General features: G+C 45.9%; 3 protein-coding genes across 7 annotated transcripts in view; all 3 read left to right on the top strand.

The window, feature by feature from the left end:
* The window catches only part of lzts3b (leucine zipper, putative tumor suppressor family member 3b), a 12,245-nt gene extending 3,596 nt beyond the window's left edge, over positions 1-8,649 (top strand). For 2 of the 5 annotated variants that reach the window (XM_068703939.1, XM_068703940.1), the window contains exons 2-8: positions 732-1,700; positions 2,522-2,992; positions 3,087-3,254; positions 3,405-3,533; positions 3,815-4,006; positions 4,205-4,435; positions 5,406-8,649. In XM_068703939.1, the coding sequence (XP_068560040.1) occupies positions 849-1,700; positions 2,522-2,992; positions 3,087-3,254; positions 3,405-3,533; positions 3,815-4,006; positions 4,205-4,435; positions 5,406-6,509 (3,147 nt within the window). In that variant the 5' untranslated portion in view covers positions 732-848 and the 3' untranslated portion in view covers positions 6,510-8,649. Of the gene's footprint in view, positions 1,701-2,521; positions 2,993-3,086; positions 3,255-3,404; positions 3,534-3,814; positions 4,007-4,204; positions 4,436-5,405 lie in introns of all 5 variants that reach the window. The other 3 variants (XM_068703942.1, XM_068703943.1, XM_068703941.1) reach the window with 2 other exon arrangements.
* A 1,056-nt stretch (positions 8,650-9,705) lies between these two features.
* On the top strand, positions 9,706-14,617 carry ubox5 (U-box domain containing 5). Its single transcript, XM_068704126.1, has 7 exons — positions 9,706-9,796; positions 10,556-10,619; positions 11,266-11,367; positions 11,649-12,400; positions 12,566-13,089; positions 13,195-13,380; positions 13,488-14,617. The coding sequence occupies exons 2-7, from the start codon at positions 10,566-10,568 to the stop codon at positions 13,709-13,711; spliced, it is 1,842 nt and encodes a 613-aa protein (XP_068560227.1). The 5' UTR covers positions 9,706-9,796; positions 10,556-10,565; the 3' UTR covers positions 13,712-14,617.
* Positions 14,618-16,137: 1,520 nt separating this feature from the next.
* Positions 16,138-17,996, top strand: avp (arginine vasopressin). Its single transcript, XM_068703351.1, has 3 exons — positions 16,138-16,332; positions 17,058-17,262; positions 17,360-17,996. Exons 1-3 carry the CDS (start codon positions 16,213-16,215, stop codon positions 17,494-17,496), a joined length of 462 nt encoding a protein of 153 aa, XP_068559452.1. The 5' UTR covers positions 16,138-16,212; the 3' UTR covers positions 17,497-17,996.
* Positions 17,997-18,279: the final 283 nt, after the last annotated feature.

Consider the following 18,279-nt stretch of genomic DNA (forward strand, 5'->3'; position numbering starts at 1 on the left):
GATCCGTTTGAATTTCTGTAAATAACTTTCTCTCTCTCTCTCTCTCTCTGTCCATATTTGGTTCATAATAGGGGAAAAAGAAAAGAATATCTAACAGAACAGAACAATTATTGTTGGTATTATTATAATTTCCACACATGGAGCGTTAAGGAGTGAAGCAGCATCTGATGCAGACTGAACAAAAACTGAACATTATAAGCTTCACAAAAATTGGATTTATTGCAGGGCTGTTGTTTTATGCAGATGTTCCTGTATTTGCATCCACACAAGAAATGCAAAAAAAACAAAAAACAGACTAACACCCTCCTCCAGTTCAATGATGCTAATGGACAAATCCAGTGTAATCTCTGTGTTGTACTGGATCAGTGTGAGTGACCTCTTGAGCCAGCGTCACTTAACTCGTGCACACGATCAAAATAGTCAAACATAAGTCAAAATAACTCCCTCTCTACCCACAAAGTGTAAACATGATGAATGCATGCCATCAACAGAGAGAAGCGCTGTGATTGGATCATTTACCTGGAGGACAGGTTTCACTACACGTTACTTAAAGCCTCACTATAACTGTCCAGACTTGTCCGTCAGACCCGTCTCATTATTGTCATGGTGGGAGGACCACGCTGCCCCTGTGTGTGGGTTGGGATCTACTCTGCATTAGCTATTATTGTATAACCAGTCATTATGCAATTATAATATTGTATAACCCCTTTCGTTTTTCTGTGTTCCTCTAGTGTGTGTGCCCCCACTACCTGCATTAGGTTGTGATGACCCACACTACTTCCAAATGTATCTGTGACCCTCCCCAATCCTGACTCCTAACCTCTAATCCCTGACCTTTGACCCCCACTATGGGCAGTGTTGGCAGTGGGGTGGCAGGAGAGCAGGAGTTTGCCATGAAGTCTGTGGGTACGAGGACCACCCTGCCAAGAGCCCCTCCTCTCTCTCGCCGTTGCCCTGCCGACCGCAGCTGCAGCGCAGAGCGACTGCCCCGCCCACCGGCGACTATATCTGACGGGACGGCTTCTAGTGATGAACGAGGGAGTGTTAGTATTGGGACTGGGACCTGTACCGGGACTGACCGGCCCACCGAAACAGCCTCCTCCACCAACACTGAGTGTACCATGGCGGCCCAGTCCAACAACAACCAGTTGGAGTGTGGCAACGGAGCAGGCAGGCGGGAGAGGGAGTGGGAGAGGGAGAGGGAGAGGCAGCGTGAGAGGGGGAGAGACAGGGACCGGGACCGAGACTGGGACAGAGAGCGGTTAGAGAGGGAGCGCGAGAGGGAGAGGAACCGGGAGAGGGAGCGGGATCGAGTGGAGAGGGAGAGGCTGGAGCGAGAGAGGGAGCGGGAGAGGGAGAGAGCCAGGGAGAGGGAAAGGGAGAGGATTGAGAGGGAGAAGATAGAGAGGGAGAGGGAGCGAGAGAGAGAGAGGGAGAGGGAGAGGGAAAGAGAGAGGCTGGAGAACGAGAGGTCGGAGAGAGAGAGAGAGAGAGAAATGCAGGTCGCAGGGTTAGACGTCTGTGGGAACATTGTGGGACGAGGAGCGAACGAGAAGAGCAGCGTTGGCATGAGCCAACACCAACACCAACACAGAGAGATGGCAGCCGCCAGAGCCGACAGTGAGAGCAACCCCGGCGGCCACAACCCTCCGAACCACAACCCGCCCAAGATCCTGCCAGTGTCTGGAAAACTGGAGCAGGTACTTCAAGATTTAGGACAGTGGCTCCCAAACCCGAGGGTCAGCACCCTCGAAGCGGTTGTACAGTGAATGTAAGCGGTCATGAGATGATCAGGAAATAGTGAAAAACTAAACTCTGCCACGCAAAATGATCTTTATTTTTCCTGACTTTTATTTAATCCTTGATTTAATCCAAATGGGCACCCTCCTAAAGTTTTTCAGTATAGTAGTCGTCTCTTGTCCAAGCAAAAAGAGGGAATTTCATACTCAACGAGAATCATGTTGGTATCGTCCAAAAGTACAGTATTTGGGGTAAATTCCCTCTTTTCCCACAGCATTGTGTCCTTGCTGAGCTGCGGTGGAGGGCTGCTAACACAGAGGGGAACGTTTTACTTAGACGACTGTAACTCTGGCCACTTTATTTGGTCATCTGAGAGTGCTGTAGTGTGAACCTTCCCAAATCTGTCACGTTATAGAGGGATCGTATCAAGGCCAGTATATATATATATGGGAGCAATTATTTTAGCCACCAAAAAACACCTCATGGACGTATGAGTATTGTACTAAGGTAGACTTGATACAAATATAAAACCCACCCTTTAAAAACTTGATTTATGCCATCCGGTATAAACCTGTTTGTAAGGATTAAAGTGCGTCAGAAAATAAACCAAATGCATCTCAAGCAGTCCTAAATATATCTTGATATTTATAATTCATCCCCCATATTGTGTTATTATGCTTAACACATCACAATGCTGAGTTTTATCATTAAAAACTTTCACTACGGTGTACTTTTCTCTCTTATTTCTCTGTCTCTCTTCCTTCCTCCTTCTCTGTCGCAGGCGATGCAGAACAACTCAGGCCTTGTTCGTCCCTCTGCCTTCAAGCCGGTGGTTCCCAAGAGCTTCCACTCCATGCAGAACCTGGTGGGCCAGGCAGGAGGGGCTGGGAGCGAGGGCAAGACTGAGGCAAGGAGTGAAGGGTTCAGTGAGAGCAGAGGAGGCAGGAGAGGCAGGGATGGAGCAGGAGCAGAATCAGGAGAGGTCCCAGAGGCCCTGCTCCTGGACCAGGACAGCCCAGTGAGGGTCAGCAGAACTGAGGGCGGGGGAAGCGGTATTGAAGTGGTTCAGGGAGGGATGTCTGACTCAGGGAGGAACTCCCTGACCAGCCTGCCCACCTATACGGGCTCGGGGTCCGGTTGTGGGCCCCCGGCAGTGCTGGGGCCTCTCAGTGCTTCCACCAGCCACATCAACAGGTTGGGCATGGTTGGGGCAGCTGCAGGCCTCGACAAGCTTGAAAAGCCCGGCTACCAGGTACGGCCATCATCCATATACTCGCTCAGGCTGCTGCTTAACGCGCCCGGCTACCCTCATCTCTAACGTGTCGTGATGTGGTCCTCTCCTGCAGAACGGGCTCAGCGCCTCAGACAGCGGCCGGTCCTCCTCGGGGAAGAGCTCCTCGTCCTATCAGAGGCTGAGCCACCTGAGTGACGCCCCGGCACCTCTACGCCCCTCCCCCTCGTCCGATGACATCATCCAGGACCTCGAGGACCGCTTGTGGGAAAAAGAGCAAGAGGTCAGAGGTCACTCAGACGTGTCTGATGTGCAGCTGTTTTTGCACTTATTGGGCTCTCCATTAAAACATGCCCGCAGTTTCGTCATCCAAGTTGGACTTCTTGTACTTTCACTATTCAACTGGCTGTTCTGTGTCCTTCTGTTCTACCAGGTGCAGCATATGCGCAGAAACCTGGACCAAAGCGAGGCAGCAATCATTCAGGTGTTTGAGGAGAAGCAACGTGTCTGGGAGCGACAGATGGACGAGCTGAGGCAGAACTACGCTTCGCGTCTGCAGCAGGTGAACCCGCGACAGATTTTGATCCTCAGGAAGTGACCTCACTGTATTTTTTTACTTTGCTCGCATCTCGAGTCCAAACGCAGTCGTGGGATTTCCCCAAAGGGTTAAATGGTATATTTTGGAGTTAGGATGCGTGTAAATGCAGCATCATCTGAAATCAAATCTGTCCCTGACATACAACACTTAATGGGTCGTGGCAGGACCTGTACATATATGTATGTCCCACATATAGATGGAGACTGTCAAAACTCACAACGTATATATGTATATTTTGTCTCTAGGTTACCCGTCGCGCTCAGCGCTCCCAGACGGCCCTGCAGGCCCAGATAGGCCGTCTGTCCCAGGACAAGAGGAGGCTCCAGGAGGAGATGGCGGCCCTGTTGGCCCAGAGAGAGGACCTGGAGAGAAAGTGTCTGGATTACAGGAAGGAGCAGGCTGACATCTTGCCTCGTCTGGAGGAGACCAAGTGGGAGGTGAGATATGAGTATATGACTGTGCTCGACTGGCTCAGTAAAATGTTATCAGGGTTCCATCATGGTAGACTGAGCAGTGGAGTATAAGGGTGTGTGTGTGTGTAGCTGAATACATCTGTGTGTACCACAAACACGAAACACTGCTAAATACAAAAGGAATGCTACTGCTCACCCGCTCGCTCGTTCTTTGTGTGGCAGGTGTGTCAGAAGGCGGGAGAGATCTCCCTGCTGAAGCAGCAGCTGAGGGAGAGTCAGGCGGAAGTGACCCAGCGAGCTGGAGAGATGGTGGCCCTGAGAGGCCAGCTGAAGGAGCTCAATGCCCAGCTGAGGGAGCGGGAGGAGACCATGCTGGGCCTGAAGGACTCCTACAGCACCAAGAGTGTGGAGCTGGAGAAGTGTGAGGGAGAGCTGAGGAGGACTCTGTCAGAGGTGGGTTTTCAATTACACGTTGATTAATACTCAGCGGGCTTCGACAGGTAAAGCCGGGGATTTGAAAATAACAGAAAACAGGCGAATCATTTACACAGGTTTACAATACATTAAAACAGTTTACAAACGTACTGAAATGTACTATTTTACTATTTACTATTAGTCAGGTGATTCATCAGAGAGAAAACTTCCTGGTATCCCAACAACAACAATAACAACAACATACATATATCTGCTTTTATCACCAGTCAGCCAAAATTGAAGCTAATAGGTGCCCTCTCTAATAATAGAAATAATAATAAGTCCAATAGTTTTGTCACAGCATCTGATTGGATAATCGGATGCATGTCATCAGTGTAGAATTGTATATATTTATTGACAAGACAGAGCAGTCAAAATAGAGTTTTACGACAAGTAAGGTTGTAGGATTGGGACGCTTACGACTAAATCAAGATTGTTGGTTCGTTTAAATCCTCCAAATGCACTCATCACAAGCTCTTATCTGGGGCTGGAAACCCAACATTAATCAAAAATGTTATGGACTCAAGTTTGTAAGCAAGTTTAGATACTAGGATTTTAATAAAGAATGTCAGACAACAGCTTTAATTTGCTCATTGCCTTGGTTTAGGAGGATCACTTTCCACGATCCACTAAGCCCACTTCTGTTTCTGTCTGTACTATAGTCTCTCTCCTGATTCAACTGACTGGTGCAATCAACTGTCACTGTCCCATTCTGGGTGTGCACAGCTGGATGTGTATTTGATTTAACAGCTGTCTTAATTTTAGTTACATAGTATCTGTATTTATGAATATAATTATGTACACAACATATGCTTATTGTGTTTTTATGTCTTGTTTTGCTTTTGTTGTAATGTAGGAGACACCTGACTTGATTTGACGTTTAGAATACATTGGAATACATTTAAAACTGAATGATGTTTTCATGTGATACATATTGTCCTTTCTACAGGTGTCCATCCTTAGAGAGAAGCTGGGTGTGTTCGAGGCAGAGGTGCTTAGCTTAAAGCGGGCTCTGAATGAAGTGAGCAGAGGAGCAGAAGTTGTCGTGAGCCCTAACTTAGCTGCGGCTGGACTGTTGCCACCATGGGGACTTGTCCACTGCCCACGAAACCCTACTGAGTCCTCAACCAACTCTCTCACCCCCACTTCTGACACCCTGCTGAGTCTTCAGAGTGACGAAGCCAAAGCCCAAAGGCAGGAAGCTCAGAGGCAGGAGAGGCAGCAGCGCGAAGAAGCTCAATGGCGCGACGCGCAGCAGCGGCAGGACGCCCACATGCAGCAGGACATCCGAATGCGCCAGGACGCTCAAATCCGACCGGACGCCCAACTGCGCCAGGAGGCCCAGCTTCGTCAGGAGGCTCATCTCCGCCACGAAGCCCAACTGCGGCAAGAAGCGCAGCTACGCCAAGAGGTGCAGCTCCGTCAAGAGGCCCAGCTCCGTCAGGAGGCGCAGCTCTGCCACGAGGCCCAAATGCGCCAAGAGGCCCAGCTCCGTCACGAGGCCCAACTCTGTCAGGAGGCGCAACTGCGTCAGGACGGCCACCAGCCCCAGCGGGGGCAGGAGGGTCACTGGGACGAGGCAGGGGAGCTGCGCAGGCAACTCGAGCAGCTGCAGGCCGCGTTGCGCCTGGAGCGGCAGCAACGGGAGCGCCAGGCCCTCAACTTCGACCAGGAGCGACACACCTGGCAGGACGAGAAGGAGCGCGTTTTGAAATACCAGGCGCAGCTGCAGCTCAGCTATGTGGAGACGCTGCAGAAGAACCAGGCTTTGGAAAAACGGATGAGCCAGCTGGGAGCCAAACCGAACACAACGTCCACCACCACCACCATCACCACCACCACCACCACCTCTCCCACCTCCTCCAATTCTCCGCCTCCACCACCGGCCCTCTCGCCGCTGTCCGCCCAGTCCCCGCCCTCTCTCCCCGGCCCCATCGCGCTCACCATCTCCCCTCCTTGCGAAGACCAGAAGGGCCCTCCGTCGCTCCACCAGCTCGCCAATCCCTGGGCAGGACCCTCACGCCTGGAGAGGATAGAGTCCACCGAGATATAGAGACGGCTCCACCACGTATTGTCCAGTTCGACACAAGACCTCTCACACAGAACCACTTCAGCATACAGTTGAAAACATTTCAGTCTACAATAGAATAAATCAGTACAGTCTGACATACTTTTCAAAGCAACTAAAGACACTGAAGAGCAACAACAGCGAACTGCATAATCCAACATTGTCAGTAACAAGCAGTTGAACTTCGTTCAATCGATCAATGATTTTTCCACCTCCTAAGCAGCCTTTCTCTCACAAGTTGCACACTACTACATCCTACCTATAATCAGTGTTCATGAGAAGTGTGCCACACTGACGGATGGCAGAAAACTAAATGTTAAATGACAATGTTTAGACGACAGCACTAACACAGGGGGTCCATTTCACGCCCATGCTAGAAAAGGACCAAGACAATCAGGGATATTGTCAGAAATTATCAAGCAGAAGATTATGCGGTATTTATTCATTGTAAGTCTGTGTCACTGGTAATGTAAAAGTAGAAAATAGTGGTCAGAGTGTGTGATGTTAACTTGCATTTTTTGGCCAGAGAGCGCCTTACTCCATTTTTTTCCAGCATGTATACGAGAATAATGCCAATGCTGGGAACAGATGAAAAAAAAAAAATGAAAAAAAAAAAAAGAATCAGGAGTGCTATTATCGTTTTCAGTGCTTTAATTATAATATCAGCAAACCAGTTAGACAAAGTCATTACACATGGCTGGACTATTTCATTTAAATACCAGCAGATCTCGACGTCGAAGGTCACACAGACGGATTGTTGATTCAGTTTTCAAGTCATTTCATGCACAGGGTCCGACATGCATGACTCATTCAAATGCATCATCAAGACCAACAGAGTTTATATTTTCTACAAACTGAATGAAATAGATATGTTTAGTAGATAATCAACCCCAACTGAATATAGAAGATGTTTATAGACGTGGGACAAACCTGGCTTGCCTTCACTGCGGATCGTCTGCGGTGACTAAAAACAAACACTAGAGGTCGTCAGAGGGCTTTTTCGCAGCGCTCCCAGCTCAAATATCTTCTCGTTGCAGCCGCAAGGAGAATGTGAACGGAAGCACACAATTTGAATTTGGTTATTATGACAATTGTGTCGTTCACTTTGTGCATTTACAGCCAAGAGATCTGAGGAATCAGTCAGTATCCCCAAAGTTGAAATTTAAATTTATAGAATGTATGATATACTAGAAAGAAATAATTATAAAAGTTATAGATTGTACATGTGTGTGTGTGTGTGTGTGTGTGTGTGTGTGTGTGTGTGTGTGTGTGTGTGTGTGTGGGAGAGAGCGGGTGTGTGCATGTGTGTATACATATGAAAAGCTTCAGCTTATGAGATTGAGGATAGAGGGACTAGTGGCAATACATCAAAGGAAGATATATTGAGAGTAAAGGGATTTTGTTTTTGTTTGGCGGGGGGGGGGGGGGGGGCAGTAAAGTACAGTAAGATGTACATGAAAGTTTGGTACAAGGGCAGGGAGACTGACATTTAAACTGAGGGAGTCTGTGTAATCTGGAAACTCTACTTTCTTCTGTATCGTTCATTTTAGACAAAGCAGGGGAGAAGGAGGTCAAAAAAAAAAGAATCTGAAAAATGTAAAGTCTGCGTCTTTCTAAGGGAGCATTCAGCTAACTGCACTATGTAGTGTCCTACACACGAGTTATGATGTACAGTAGACTCAGATGTGAATATCATGGCTTTTATATGTGTTGTTTACGCCAGCATACAAAGATGTTTCTCAAGAATATTAACTTATCTCCAAGGTATTACATAGTATTATCATCTTTATTACTGTTATTATATTATGGTGAACTGACAGAGAAAATATGTGCCATTTGAGCTTTCTTTTATGTGTTTTTCTTTTTTTTCTTTTTTTAACTGTGTAGATAGCCTAACGGCCTACCATGATGGTGCAAACATAGCAACCCTGTCCAAAAATGATGTTCCTTTTGATGTAGGTGATAAATGTAGTTACAGTATTGCATTGTTTAGAGAACAAAATGCTACCAATTTTATACATGTTTCAGGTTTATTGTTTGCATTTATGTTACTAGTACTGTTCTGGCTTGATTAAAACCACCCCTTTGTTAAAATTCAGCAGAACTAATAAAGATATGTGAATAATTCCGCACTTCTTGTCATTGAGAAAATCAATTGTCCTATGGTTAAGACTTTCAGATTTGATTCTGGCAATCAGCTTTGAAACGATTCACCAGATGAAATATTTGGAGTACTCCAGATATTAGGCTACAGGATTATTATAGGCACGTATCTTTAATCACAGCGGTTCCCAGACAGGGGGTCAGGACTTCCTTAGGGAATAATACTCAGGGGTCATAAAACGATTAACAAAATGAAAGAAGGGAAAAAAACTTATTTCTGCTACACAAAGTTAGACTTTTGTCAAATCACATTTTCTTTTTAATGAATTAATTTGTTACTCCATGAGACCTGTAAAATATCTTGTACTTAAAAGTACCAATACTAAACTCCTGCATAGAAAATCATCAAAGTACAGAAGCAATCAAAAGTAAATTATTCAGTATTCAATGATCAGCACTGCTGCATTAACATCTGAGCAGCATTTTAATGTAGAAATAGGTAGAGATAATTTTTACCTGTTGCGTATAGTTTAATCTGTAGCAATGCGTCTTAAAATCTTAAACTGCCACATAACAACGAGGAACTACAGCCGACACACAGTGGACTACAAGCACACTACTTCCTTCTGAAATGTGGCAAAGTAGAAGTATGAAGTAGCGTAATATCAAAGTGCTCAAGTAAAAGTACCGCAAAGCAGTATACTGTATGTGCACTACTTGATTAAATGTACTTTTCACCATTGGACCTGGCTGTATAAGATCCTTAAACATTATGTAATCTGTGAGGAGTAAGTAGACGGAGCATTGTCTTATGGGGTCACACACCAAAAAGGTTGTGAACCATTGTTGACCACTGTCTTCTGGCTGATGGAGATTTCTAAAATGTAATTAGAGATGACTAAATGAACGTTATTAAATGTTGAAAGGGCTTATCTTAGGTAAGGAGCACATACATGTCAGAGGATAGGCATTAAATGAAGCCTATTAGTACTATATACCTGTTGCATCCCTTTGATTCACTTCGCATTTGTAAATAGGAAGCGTGTCCCTTCTGTGTTTCCGTAGTTGTACTGGCTATGTTAGCTAGTAGCTGTTAGCTACCTTCTAAAGTTGGTCAGAGGAGTCAAATTAAGAGTGAAAACAGCCACGTTTGTCTACGACCAAGCAACGTAAGCTTTGTATGCTTCAGTTTACCAACCTAATGTTAATATTGTCAGTGTCAGAATTAGCAATGTTGGCCGATATCACATCGCTAGCTACGTTTAGAATGTGCGTTACATGTATACCAAAACTAGCTAAACTATGAACGATGCTGCACATTAGCTTTGGTAAAAAAAAATACACAAGTTAATGTTTTTAGATTTTTATTGATACGTTATTAGGCCCAGAGCCTCACTTATTGGGCCGAGAATATGTATCTGTATCAGTCCGTTTCTTTGGTAGAATGTAGATATACAGTTAACTATCATATATTAATAAGAACAGCATTACATCCTCTGCTTTGAATAGCTGGAGCTATCAAACTGCATTGCAGATTAATCAAGATGAATCTATTGTTATGTTCTGTGTTGAGTTACCTTGAATTTGCCTATTTTATTGAATTAGTAAATAATAGTCCGGATGGCAAACGTGAGTGGGAGTTACTATCTTCCTTTTCTATCAATACCACTTACTAACTAATAACACAATACTGCATGAGCGTTGATGAGAGATGAGTCAGTCAGTCTGTGAAGGTCTCTGTGACAGGAGGTCAAAGGTCGAGTAAAGGTGTAAAACCACAAAAATAATGTGATTAGCTTCTAGTAATGCTGGACGGCGTTGTGTACCAATATGAGTCCGTGTTAAGGAGTTGTTTTCACTGAATGCCTCACTTTCCCTTGACCTATAAACTATATGTGTAGCTCTGCAATCAATTTCTGTCTTTGCAGGTTGGAGAATATGGTTTTGAATCTGTGTCTGCCAGCCTTTCATACAACAGTTCAATGCAACAAGGTGCGACACATTTCACGGACCTATCTGTACCTTCCTGAGGCTGCTTCTTTTTTTTTTTTTTCTTATTTAACAAGCACAACGCTGTGAGTTTCATTCACTCTGGTGCACAAACTGCTGCTGCACCTACATGACGTGTAACTAGTGTTAACGGCAGATAGTTGGCACACAATACAAGCTAAAACCCTATTTTGTACACTCTTGTTGTGTCCTATGACAGCACCATTCACCTTTTAAGAATAGGTCCAATATGTGCTGCGACGGAAAAAAGGAAGAATCAACGTAGATAAATATAAAATAAGTAAGGATGGAGGTGGAGGTGGAGGTGGTGCTGTAGATGTGAAAATAGAGAAGCACAGGGACAAAGCGGTGCGTGGGCGACTGAATCACAGCTGACCTTGCTATGTTCTTTTTATTTGTATTTTGTTATCAGGTCATCACAGCATTTTCTCCCCACTGGAGATGGAAGATGTTCAATTATATTTTTTTAAATCATACCTCCGCTGAAACTTAAACAGTTTTTGGAAATATTATTTGTGTCGTATTGTGTAAAATCAACACTTTGTAGTGTACCAATTAGATTGGACAGACACATGAGGTTTGCTGTGTATTACAACAGAAAAAAATGAAATCTATTCTTCAACTGCAGCTGTGTGCGGATGGCTATGATGTCACAAACCTTGTGTCAGCTGACCCTGCTCTCCGGAGGCGTGGCTTCAGGCTGGAGTACTTCCTGCGGCCCCCTGTACAGGTGAGAGGACGCTGTCGTGTCTTGAGTAGAGGTTTACTTTCTTGCTTGAGATGAGAAGATTGCCAAGCAAAGCTCATGATTATCGTTTTTCACAGAGGGGGCTACACTTATTTTGTCCTAAAAATGTAACTTAATGTCATTGCAGTCTTGAAAATATCACCTTATATTCAAGTAACAAGCCAAAGGTGTCCATACTGAATAGCTTCTTAATATTGGCAAAACTTTTAAAAGTGGTTAGGATCTTTTGCAACACTAGTAATATCATCCTTTCTTCCTCTCAGGTGACGTTGAAGTTTGGCTTCCAGGTGGAGCTGTGCAGGGTGGATGTGGAGCTGTGGACCTGGGGTATGGACCGAGGACAGGTTTGCAAGAGACTGGAGATCAGCACCAGCTCTGATACGTTACCCATCCCGAGTTTGGACCAAGGCCACAAACGTGTTCATCAAAAGAACCAAATGCAGGTAAAGGACCAGAAACGGAGTAGAGAAAAACCACAAGAACATGCAGTTAAATATGGCCAGACTAGTGGCCAGCAGTGGAGACTTCAGGCTCAACAGTGGGGTGAAGAGGCCCTAGATGAGCCTCAACAAAGAGGCCGTGCGTTCAAATCAAACACTGAGCCCACTGATCCTGAACCTGGACTGGACTTCAAACTGGTAGGTCGTTGCGAAGTCAGGGAGGAAACCCAAGTCTGTTTCACGCGTTCAAACTTCAGCCCCCGGCCCCCGTTCCTCTCCCCTCTACCGCCGAGACCCGCCAGCTGTCGGCAAGAGGAGCTGTGGAGTCGGGGAATGCTCTCGTTAGGCGCCGTGACGCAACTCCGCGTCACTTTGCCATTTGGCGGTGCGGCGTCCGCTCTTGGGCTCAAGGCTTTGGCCGTGTGGGGACAACCTGCCCGCTGCTGCCCGGCAGAAGAAGTGCAGAGGATTAAAAGAGTCCACGACGCCAGCGAAAGACGCCTGCCTAGACCGCTGTTTTTTGCCCCTTCTGTCAGCAGGATGAACCCACCGCTGCAAACAGCTACGTCCCCGAGGTATGCGTCCATGAAGCAGTCTTTAAAAAAAAGATCACATTTCAGTTTAATCTGCATCTTGAGAGATGGAGTAGATAAAATACAGCTCATAATAATAATAAAGGATATTCATTTTCTTGCACTGTTGATAATTATCTGTTGGCTTTTTGTCTCGTCTGTCTCCAGCGATCATTCCGTCCCAGAAGAGTTCCTCGACCAGATAACCCAGGAGGTGATGCTGCTGCCCATGCTGCTGCCCAGTGGCGTGTCAGTGGACAGCAGCACACTGGAGGAGCACCAGAAGAGGGAAGCCACCTGGGGGCGACCCCCGAACGATCCCTTCACTGGCGTCCCGTTCACCTCCACCTCCCAGCCTCTTCCTAACCCCCTGCTGAAAAGCCGCATTGACCACTTCACACTGCAGAAGGGGATGATGAGGAGGGACGGCGTGTTGGGGAGACGAGGAGACGGAGAGAATCCACAGGCCTCAAGACTTGTAGCCTCCAAGGTAGACGGACAGTCCCAGCGCTCTCCCTGTCTCAGTGAGAGCTCGATCGAAAACACTGCTATTCAATATAATGCTGGCACCAGAAACACAAACGGGACGTTATCATCAGATAATGACCTAAGTGGAGTTTACAACGAATCATCTGAAGCCGAGAAGCAGCTACTACCTCAAACAAAAAGACCAAGAAATGAAGCGGCGTCAGGTTAGTGGAACTTTTTTCTGTAAGATTTTAAGATCCTCAAACATTTTCTCTCCCGCTGACCCGTCCGTTGTGTCGACGTTTCCTCCTCCGCCCGCACCGCTTCAGTCCCCGGCTGCAGCTCTCATGAGCAGCGTTTGTCGGCCAGTCTGGACGAGGCCCTCCTCTCCGCCCTGCAGGGCCGACCCTCCTTCACCTCAAACCTGTCCCAGCAGAGACGGGTCTGTCCCGACTCCGAGCCGCTGAACACCCCACAGCGATGTCCGACCGCAGACGCTCCGAGCATGCAACCGGGTAGGATTTAGAAAAGTCCACTTTGGAACACTTCAACGCAAATTATATGACTGTGTGGTAGTTTTTGAAATGTGTTTCTGATGTGTTACATCAATTGCCTTTGCCAGGTGAGAAGACGTGCTCGGCATGTTCCTGCTCGGTGTCCGTCTACTCCAAGTCGGCGGCGTCCATCTACCGCCTCGCCTGCGGTCACTTGCTCTGCGGTTCCTGCGTTCGGAGGGAATCGCAACAACCGCTGAACTCCGTCGCTGCGTCGACGTCCGATCGCATCTTGTGTCCGGCCTGCCGAAGCCCGACCCCACGCGGTGATGTCACGCGCGTCCATCACTGACGGAAAGGCAAACTGAGAAATCCTGTGAAGAAATGAGGAGGATTGTGTAGAAGGTGGAGTAAGGATTGTACTTCAGATGTGCCGCTTTGGGAAACACAAAAGAACATTTACAGCTGAAAGTAACAGATCCTGATTCCAGTTTATTTGTTGTTATTGTTTATTATGGTTTGACGCTACCTCCAGTGCATCCTCACAGATGTGTGGTACTGTATGATTGACAGGTGTTGGAACGTCCTAAACAAATGCCAAATGTGTCTTACCGACAATTTCCATGACACTATTTATGTCTCATTTCTAACTTTTTTTGGGGGGGAATTATTTCTATATCAGTTGTAAGTACTTCGATTCTTGCCTTGGACCGGTGACGTCACAAAAATCAAATGTATTTTTATTTATTTTTTCCATGTCCACAGCGGTAGAAAGAACATCAGTGAAAGCAAAGACCTTTACAAGAATATTGCGTAAGAGAATGTTGGAAGAAATATAAATCCAAATGTTCTCCTCGCTTCCACCTCGTCCGTCTCTTTTCATCCAGCATGTGTGGTTTGCAGCCTTGGTTCTGCGGCCTTTGTGGAGACAGAAGTAGCAAGAGGCCAGAAGAATGAAAGTGGATTTTTCGAAGTGGACCCAAGGCTGTGTGGTCGTTGTGAAGGAGAAAGAAAAAAAAACGCCGGGTCATGCTCGGCCGTCCGCTCTTCACTCTACTCGCCGCACGACATTCCCTACACTCGTGCGTATCGCTTGTTTGTCTTCAGACGGTAAACGCTGGATGGAAAAAGGGATTGATAAAGTATACATTTTTTCATGTTAACATTAAACTGTATATTCTTGCATGAATTCAGTTAATAACAAGGGTTTCTCAGGTGATGTCGGAAAGCTGTATTTCTTTAAAGTTGGTGTAATTCAGTGAGGTTTCGGACTGACTGCGTCTACTTTTATGTCTTATTATTGCTTTTCCTATTGGGAGCAGTGTTGAGAAATACAGTCAGGTCCATAAGTATTTGATGAAGATGGGGGGGATGACTGTAGAAATGACTGTAATTCATAAACGGTCTTTTTTGTTTTAGACATTGAATTAAAGCTGAAAGTCGACACTTCAACCACATACTGACTGATTAGTGAGAAAATCCATTGGGGTTGTGTAAATAAGCAAAAATTTGGAAAGTTGTGCAACAGTCCAAATACTTATGGACCTGACTGTAAATGTGTCCACAATGTCCTCCTGTGTCCTTGCCCACGTATTCATCCTCTTCCACGTCACTCTTCACCCCAATTACTTCTCATGAGTTCGTTACACAAACGGACCGAAGTCAGGGTGAAAAACAACCGTGTTTATTGTTCTTCGGGATCACAAACCGCACAAGTTCTGTGCTGGTTTCCCTGACAACATTAAGCTTAACCAAGGTCATGATCCTGTATCCGCTCAGTGCGAGCGAAAAGGCTGGAATCAGTTTGTTGTATGCATGTAAAACAGACGTCGGCTTCGCTGTTTGAGCTGCAAGCGATGGATCAAAGCACATAAATGATGCTAAATCAGACCGTGGAGTTGTTTTAAGTGACGTGTTGCCGTATTGTTCTGCGTTGTACGTGTCAAACAATGAAGATCAGCCCTCAAAACTTAAACTATTTGTCTTCAACTTTTGTTGATTTCACATATTGTTCAGGAGTGCGGTAATCTAAAGAGCACGTTCTGTATTTATTGAAAAAGCTTTTGGCTCGAACGTCGTGATGCTCATCAAAGAGCTCCTCCACACATGCCGACGCCTCAGCTTTGCCATTTAGCATTCACTTGTTCATTAGCATCGGCAGGTAATAGGTGCGATACAAGCCGAGGCATGCAACGACACACGGAACGGAATAACAGGCTTTTCATGATGACTTGAAATGCTAATCTTGTTGTGCTCATCAATAGTTTTAAATATCATCAGGGGGGTAATTTGCGTGACCTCGAGGTTGCCGTGATGCTAGCAGTTTACTTTCGTGTGACAAAAAGTAAAAACTGCAGCGATCGACAGCTGAATTGTGCATGACCAACATGAAATGTATCTAATCAGCGCGCTTATTGCATTAGATGCAATTAGTTGTACACAGGCCTAATTACTTGTGCATGTTTTTGCCGTTTCCAGCGCGTGCCCTCCTGCCATCTGCCGCGCGGAGGAGTTACTCCAAATAAGCGTTGTGCGGCCCTGAATACAGAAAAGGGTATCTTCTGCCGTCAGCGCCGCTTTCTCGTGTAGATTTGTTAGATGGCAGACATCTGATGCAGAGCCATGTCTGCCGCGACCTCTTTGAGCGCGCGCGCACGCACGCAGGTGGCCTTCGGATGCGCGTACACGTGAACGGCGGAACTCACACTGACGTCAGATCGCAGTGTCAGTCGCTTTTTTGTGGGCTCGCGGGCATCTGCTTATAAGTGAGGAGTCTTCCGGGACGTCGGTCACACATCCACCCCAGGAGGAGGACATACCGGTGCGCGGCGCTCATCCAAAAACACAGCAGCGATGCCTCACTCCTTGTTCCACCTGTGCGTCCTGGGACTCCTCGCCATCTCATCCGCCTGTTACATCCAGAACTGCCCCCGTGGAGGGAAACGAGCGCTCCCGGAGACTGGGATCAGACAGGTGAGGACCACTGGCGTTTCTGCCTCCTTCTTCTTCTCCTCCATCCTTTTTGACTTTTTCCTTTTTTTTCTGTGGAAATCGAGAATTGGAAACTTGCTAAGCTGCCTTTGAGCCCATAACTGGGTGAAATAAAGGAAAATGCAAAGTATAAAATTAAGGAAATTGTAAGAAATTAAATATGAGTACTTGCACAATAATCGTATGAGATCAAATTTGATATAATTGTTTTACTGGTTTGGGTTCAGATGTGTAAAGAACAACCCAGCCATTTAACTTTATACAAAGTGAAAATAAACATAATTAAAGTCAATTATGAAAGCATTAATGAAGGAGAACAGAACAACTTTAAAATACTGCAAGAGGTAGCAACGAATCTAACATTTATTTTTCAAAAGCATAACATTTAAAGTAGTGTATGTATGATAAACTGCTGTATTGTAGCTTATAAATGAAACCAAAACGTGATGATGCATCTTAAGTGTTTTTATATTCGTTTTATTCTCATGACTTCAAACATACATGTACTGAAGTGAGGTAAATGTGCAACAGAAATCATGCAACCATTCCCGGTATTTAAGATGCAGGTCCCATTTCCAATGCTGTTTGAATATGAGAGGGAAGAGTGAAAGTATTGTCCGTTAGAATGAATAATTAAAATGACAATGTTCCAACAATACATAATCTGATTTAACGCTTAAGTTAAATTGATCCCATTCCTCCTCCAGTGCATGTCGTGTGGCCCCGGAGACAGGGGCCGCTGCTTCGGCCCCAGTATCTGCTGCGGGGAGGGCCTCGGCTGCCTGCTGGGCTCCCCGGAAACGGCTCCCTGCGTGGAGGAGAACTACCTGCTCACCCCCTGCCATGCAGGAGGGAGACCCTGTGGATCTGAGGGGGGACGCTGCGCTGCTTCGGGACTCTGCTGTGACTCAGGTACGATCCGGTTTCGTGTTTGTCGCCGTTCAGAGTTACTAGTCCATGAATTTGTATTTTGGGCACAGCTTGAATAAAGTCCTGTCCTCGTTCTCAGAGAGCTGTGCGGTGGACCCTGACTGCCTGGGGGAGATCGAAGCCTCAGATCCGTCCCGCGGCTCCGCAGGGAGCTCTGCTGCAGAGTTGCTGCTGCGCCTCCTGCACGTGGCCACCAGAGGGCAGACTGAGCACTGATGCGGCTCCTCTGCGGAGGCTCTTCTGGCTCTCGGGGCCCTGCAACAGAAGGAAGATCATACCTGTTCCACCATAAGCCTTGAGATTTGAACCTTGAACCAATGATATGCTAAGTCAAACGTTGTTCTGTCTTAACCCCTGCTGCCATGATATTTAAATATAAAGTAAATATCTAAAAAGTAGATGTTTGTTCCAACCTTAGAAATGTATATACTAATGCACATAATGTAAACACAACTGTATTCTATACGAGAGGATAAAACACACCTCAGAGCTCCATTTTAAATATGAATTATAGCAGAAAACACTGTAAATAAGCCAGAGATCAGAGATTACAGAGTGAATGTCAATGCTAAAGCAGTTCCTTCTTGTGTAGTAGACATATTATTGTATATTGAAAATAGGAGAAACAATACAGAATGTATCAATGCCAAAAACAAAATCCTCCTGCTGTCTGTTTTCATTATTCCCACGCTCAAAATAATTACACCTTTAACTGACGATTCGCTGACAATAATTGTTTATTTTTCCGTTTGCTCATGTGTGCGTGTGTGAGTGAAAGGAGTTGATAATTGCCCAACATGGAGAACTACTCTTCTGGTAAGTCAGTAGATAATGTAACTTGACACCACACATATCTCGGCTGTGCATCAACACGTCCAGTTTGCGTAAATGAAACAAAGAGGATTCTAATAGTCACATTTCTTTGTGTGCGATGATTGAAAGCGGACGCGTCTGCCAGAACGACAGTTTGTGACGTGTTCGTGATCCAGCTGGAACAGG

Source organism: Cebidichthys violaceus, unplaced genomic scaffold (assembly GCF_023349555.1).
Source record: "Cebidichthys violaceus isolate CVI_PGR_0920_01 unplaced genomic scaffold, fCebVio1.0.p SCAF_9, whole genome shotgun sequence".
NCBI lineage: Eukaryota > Metazoa > Chordata > Actinopteri > Perciformes > Stichaeidae > Cebidichthys > Cebidichthys violaceus.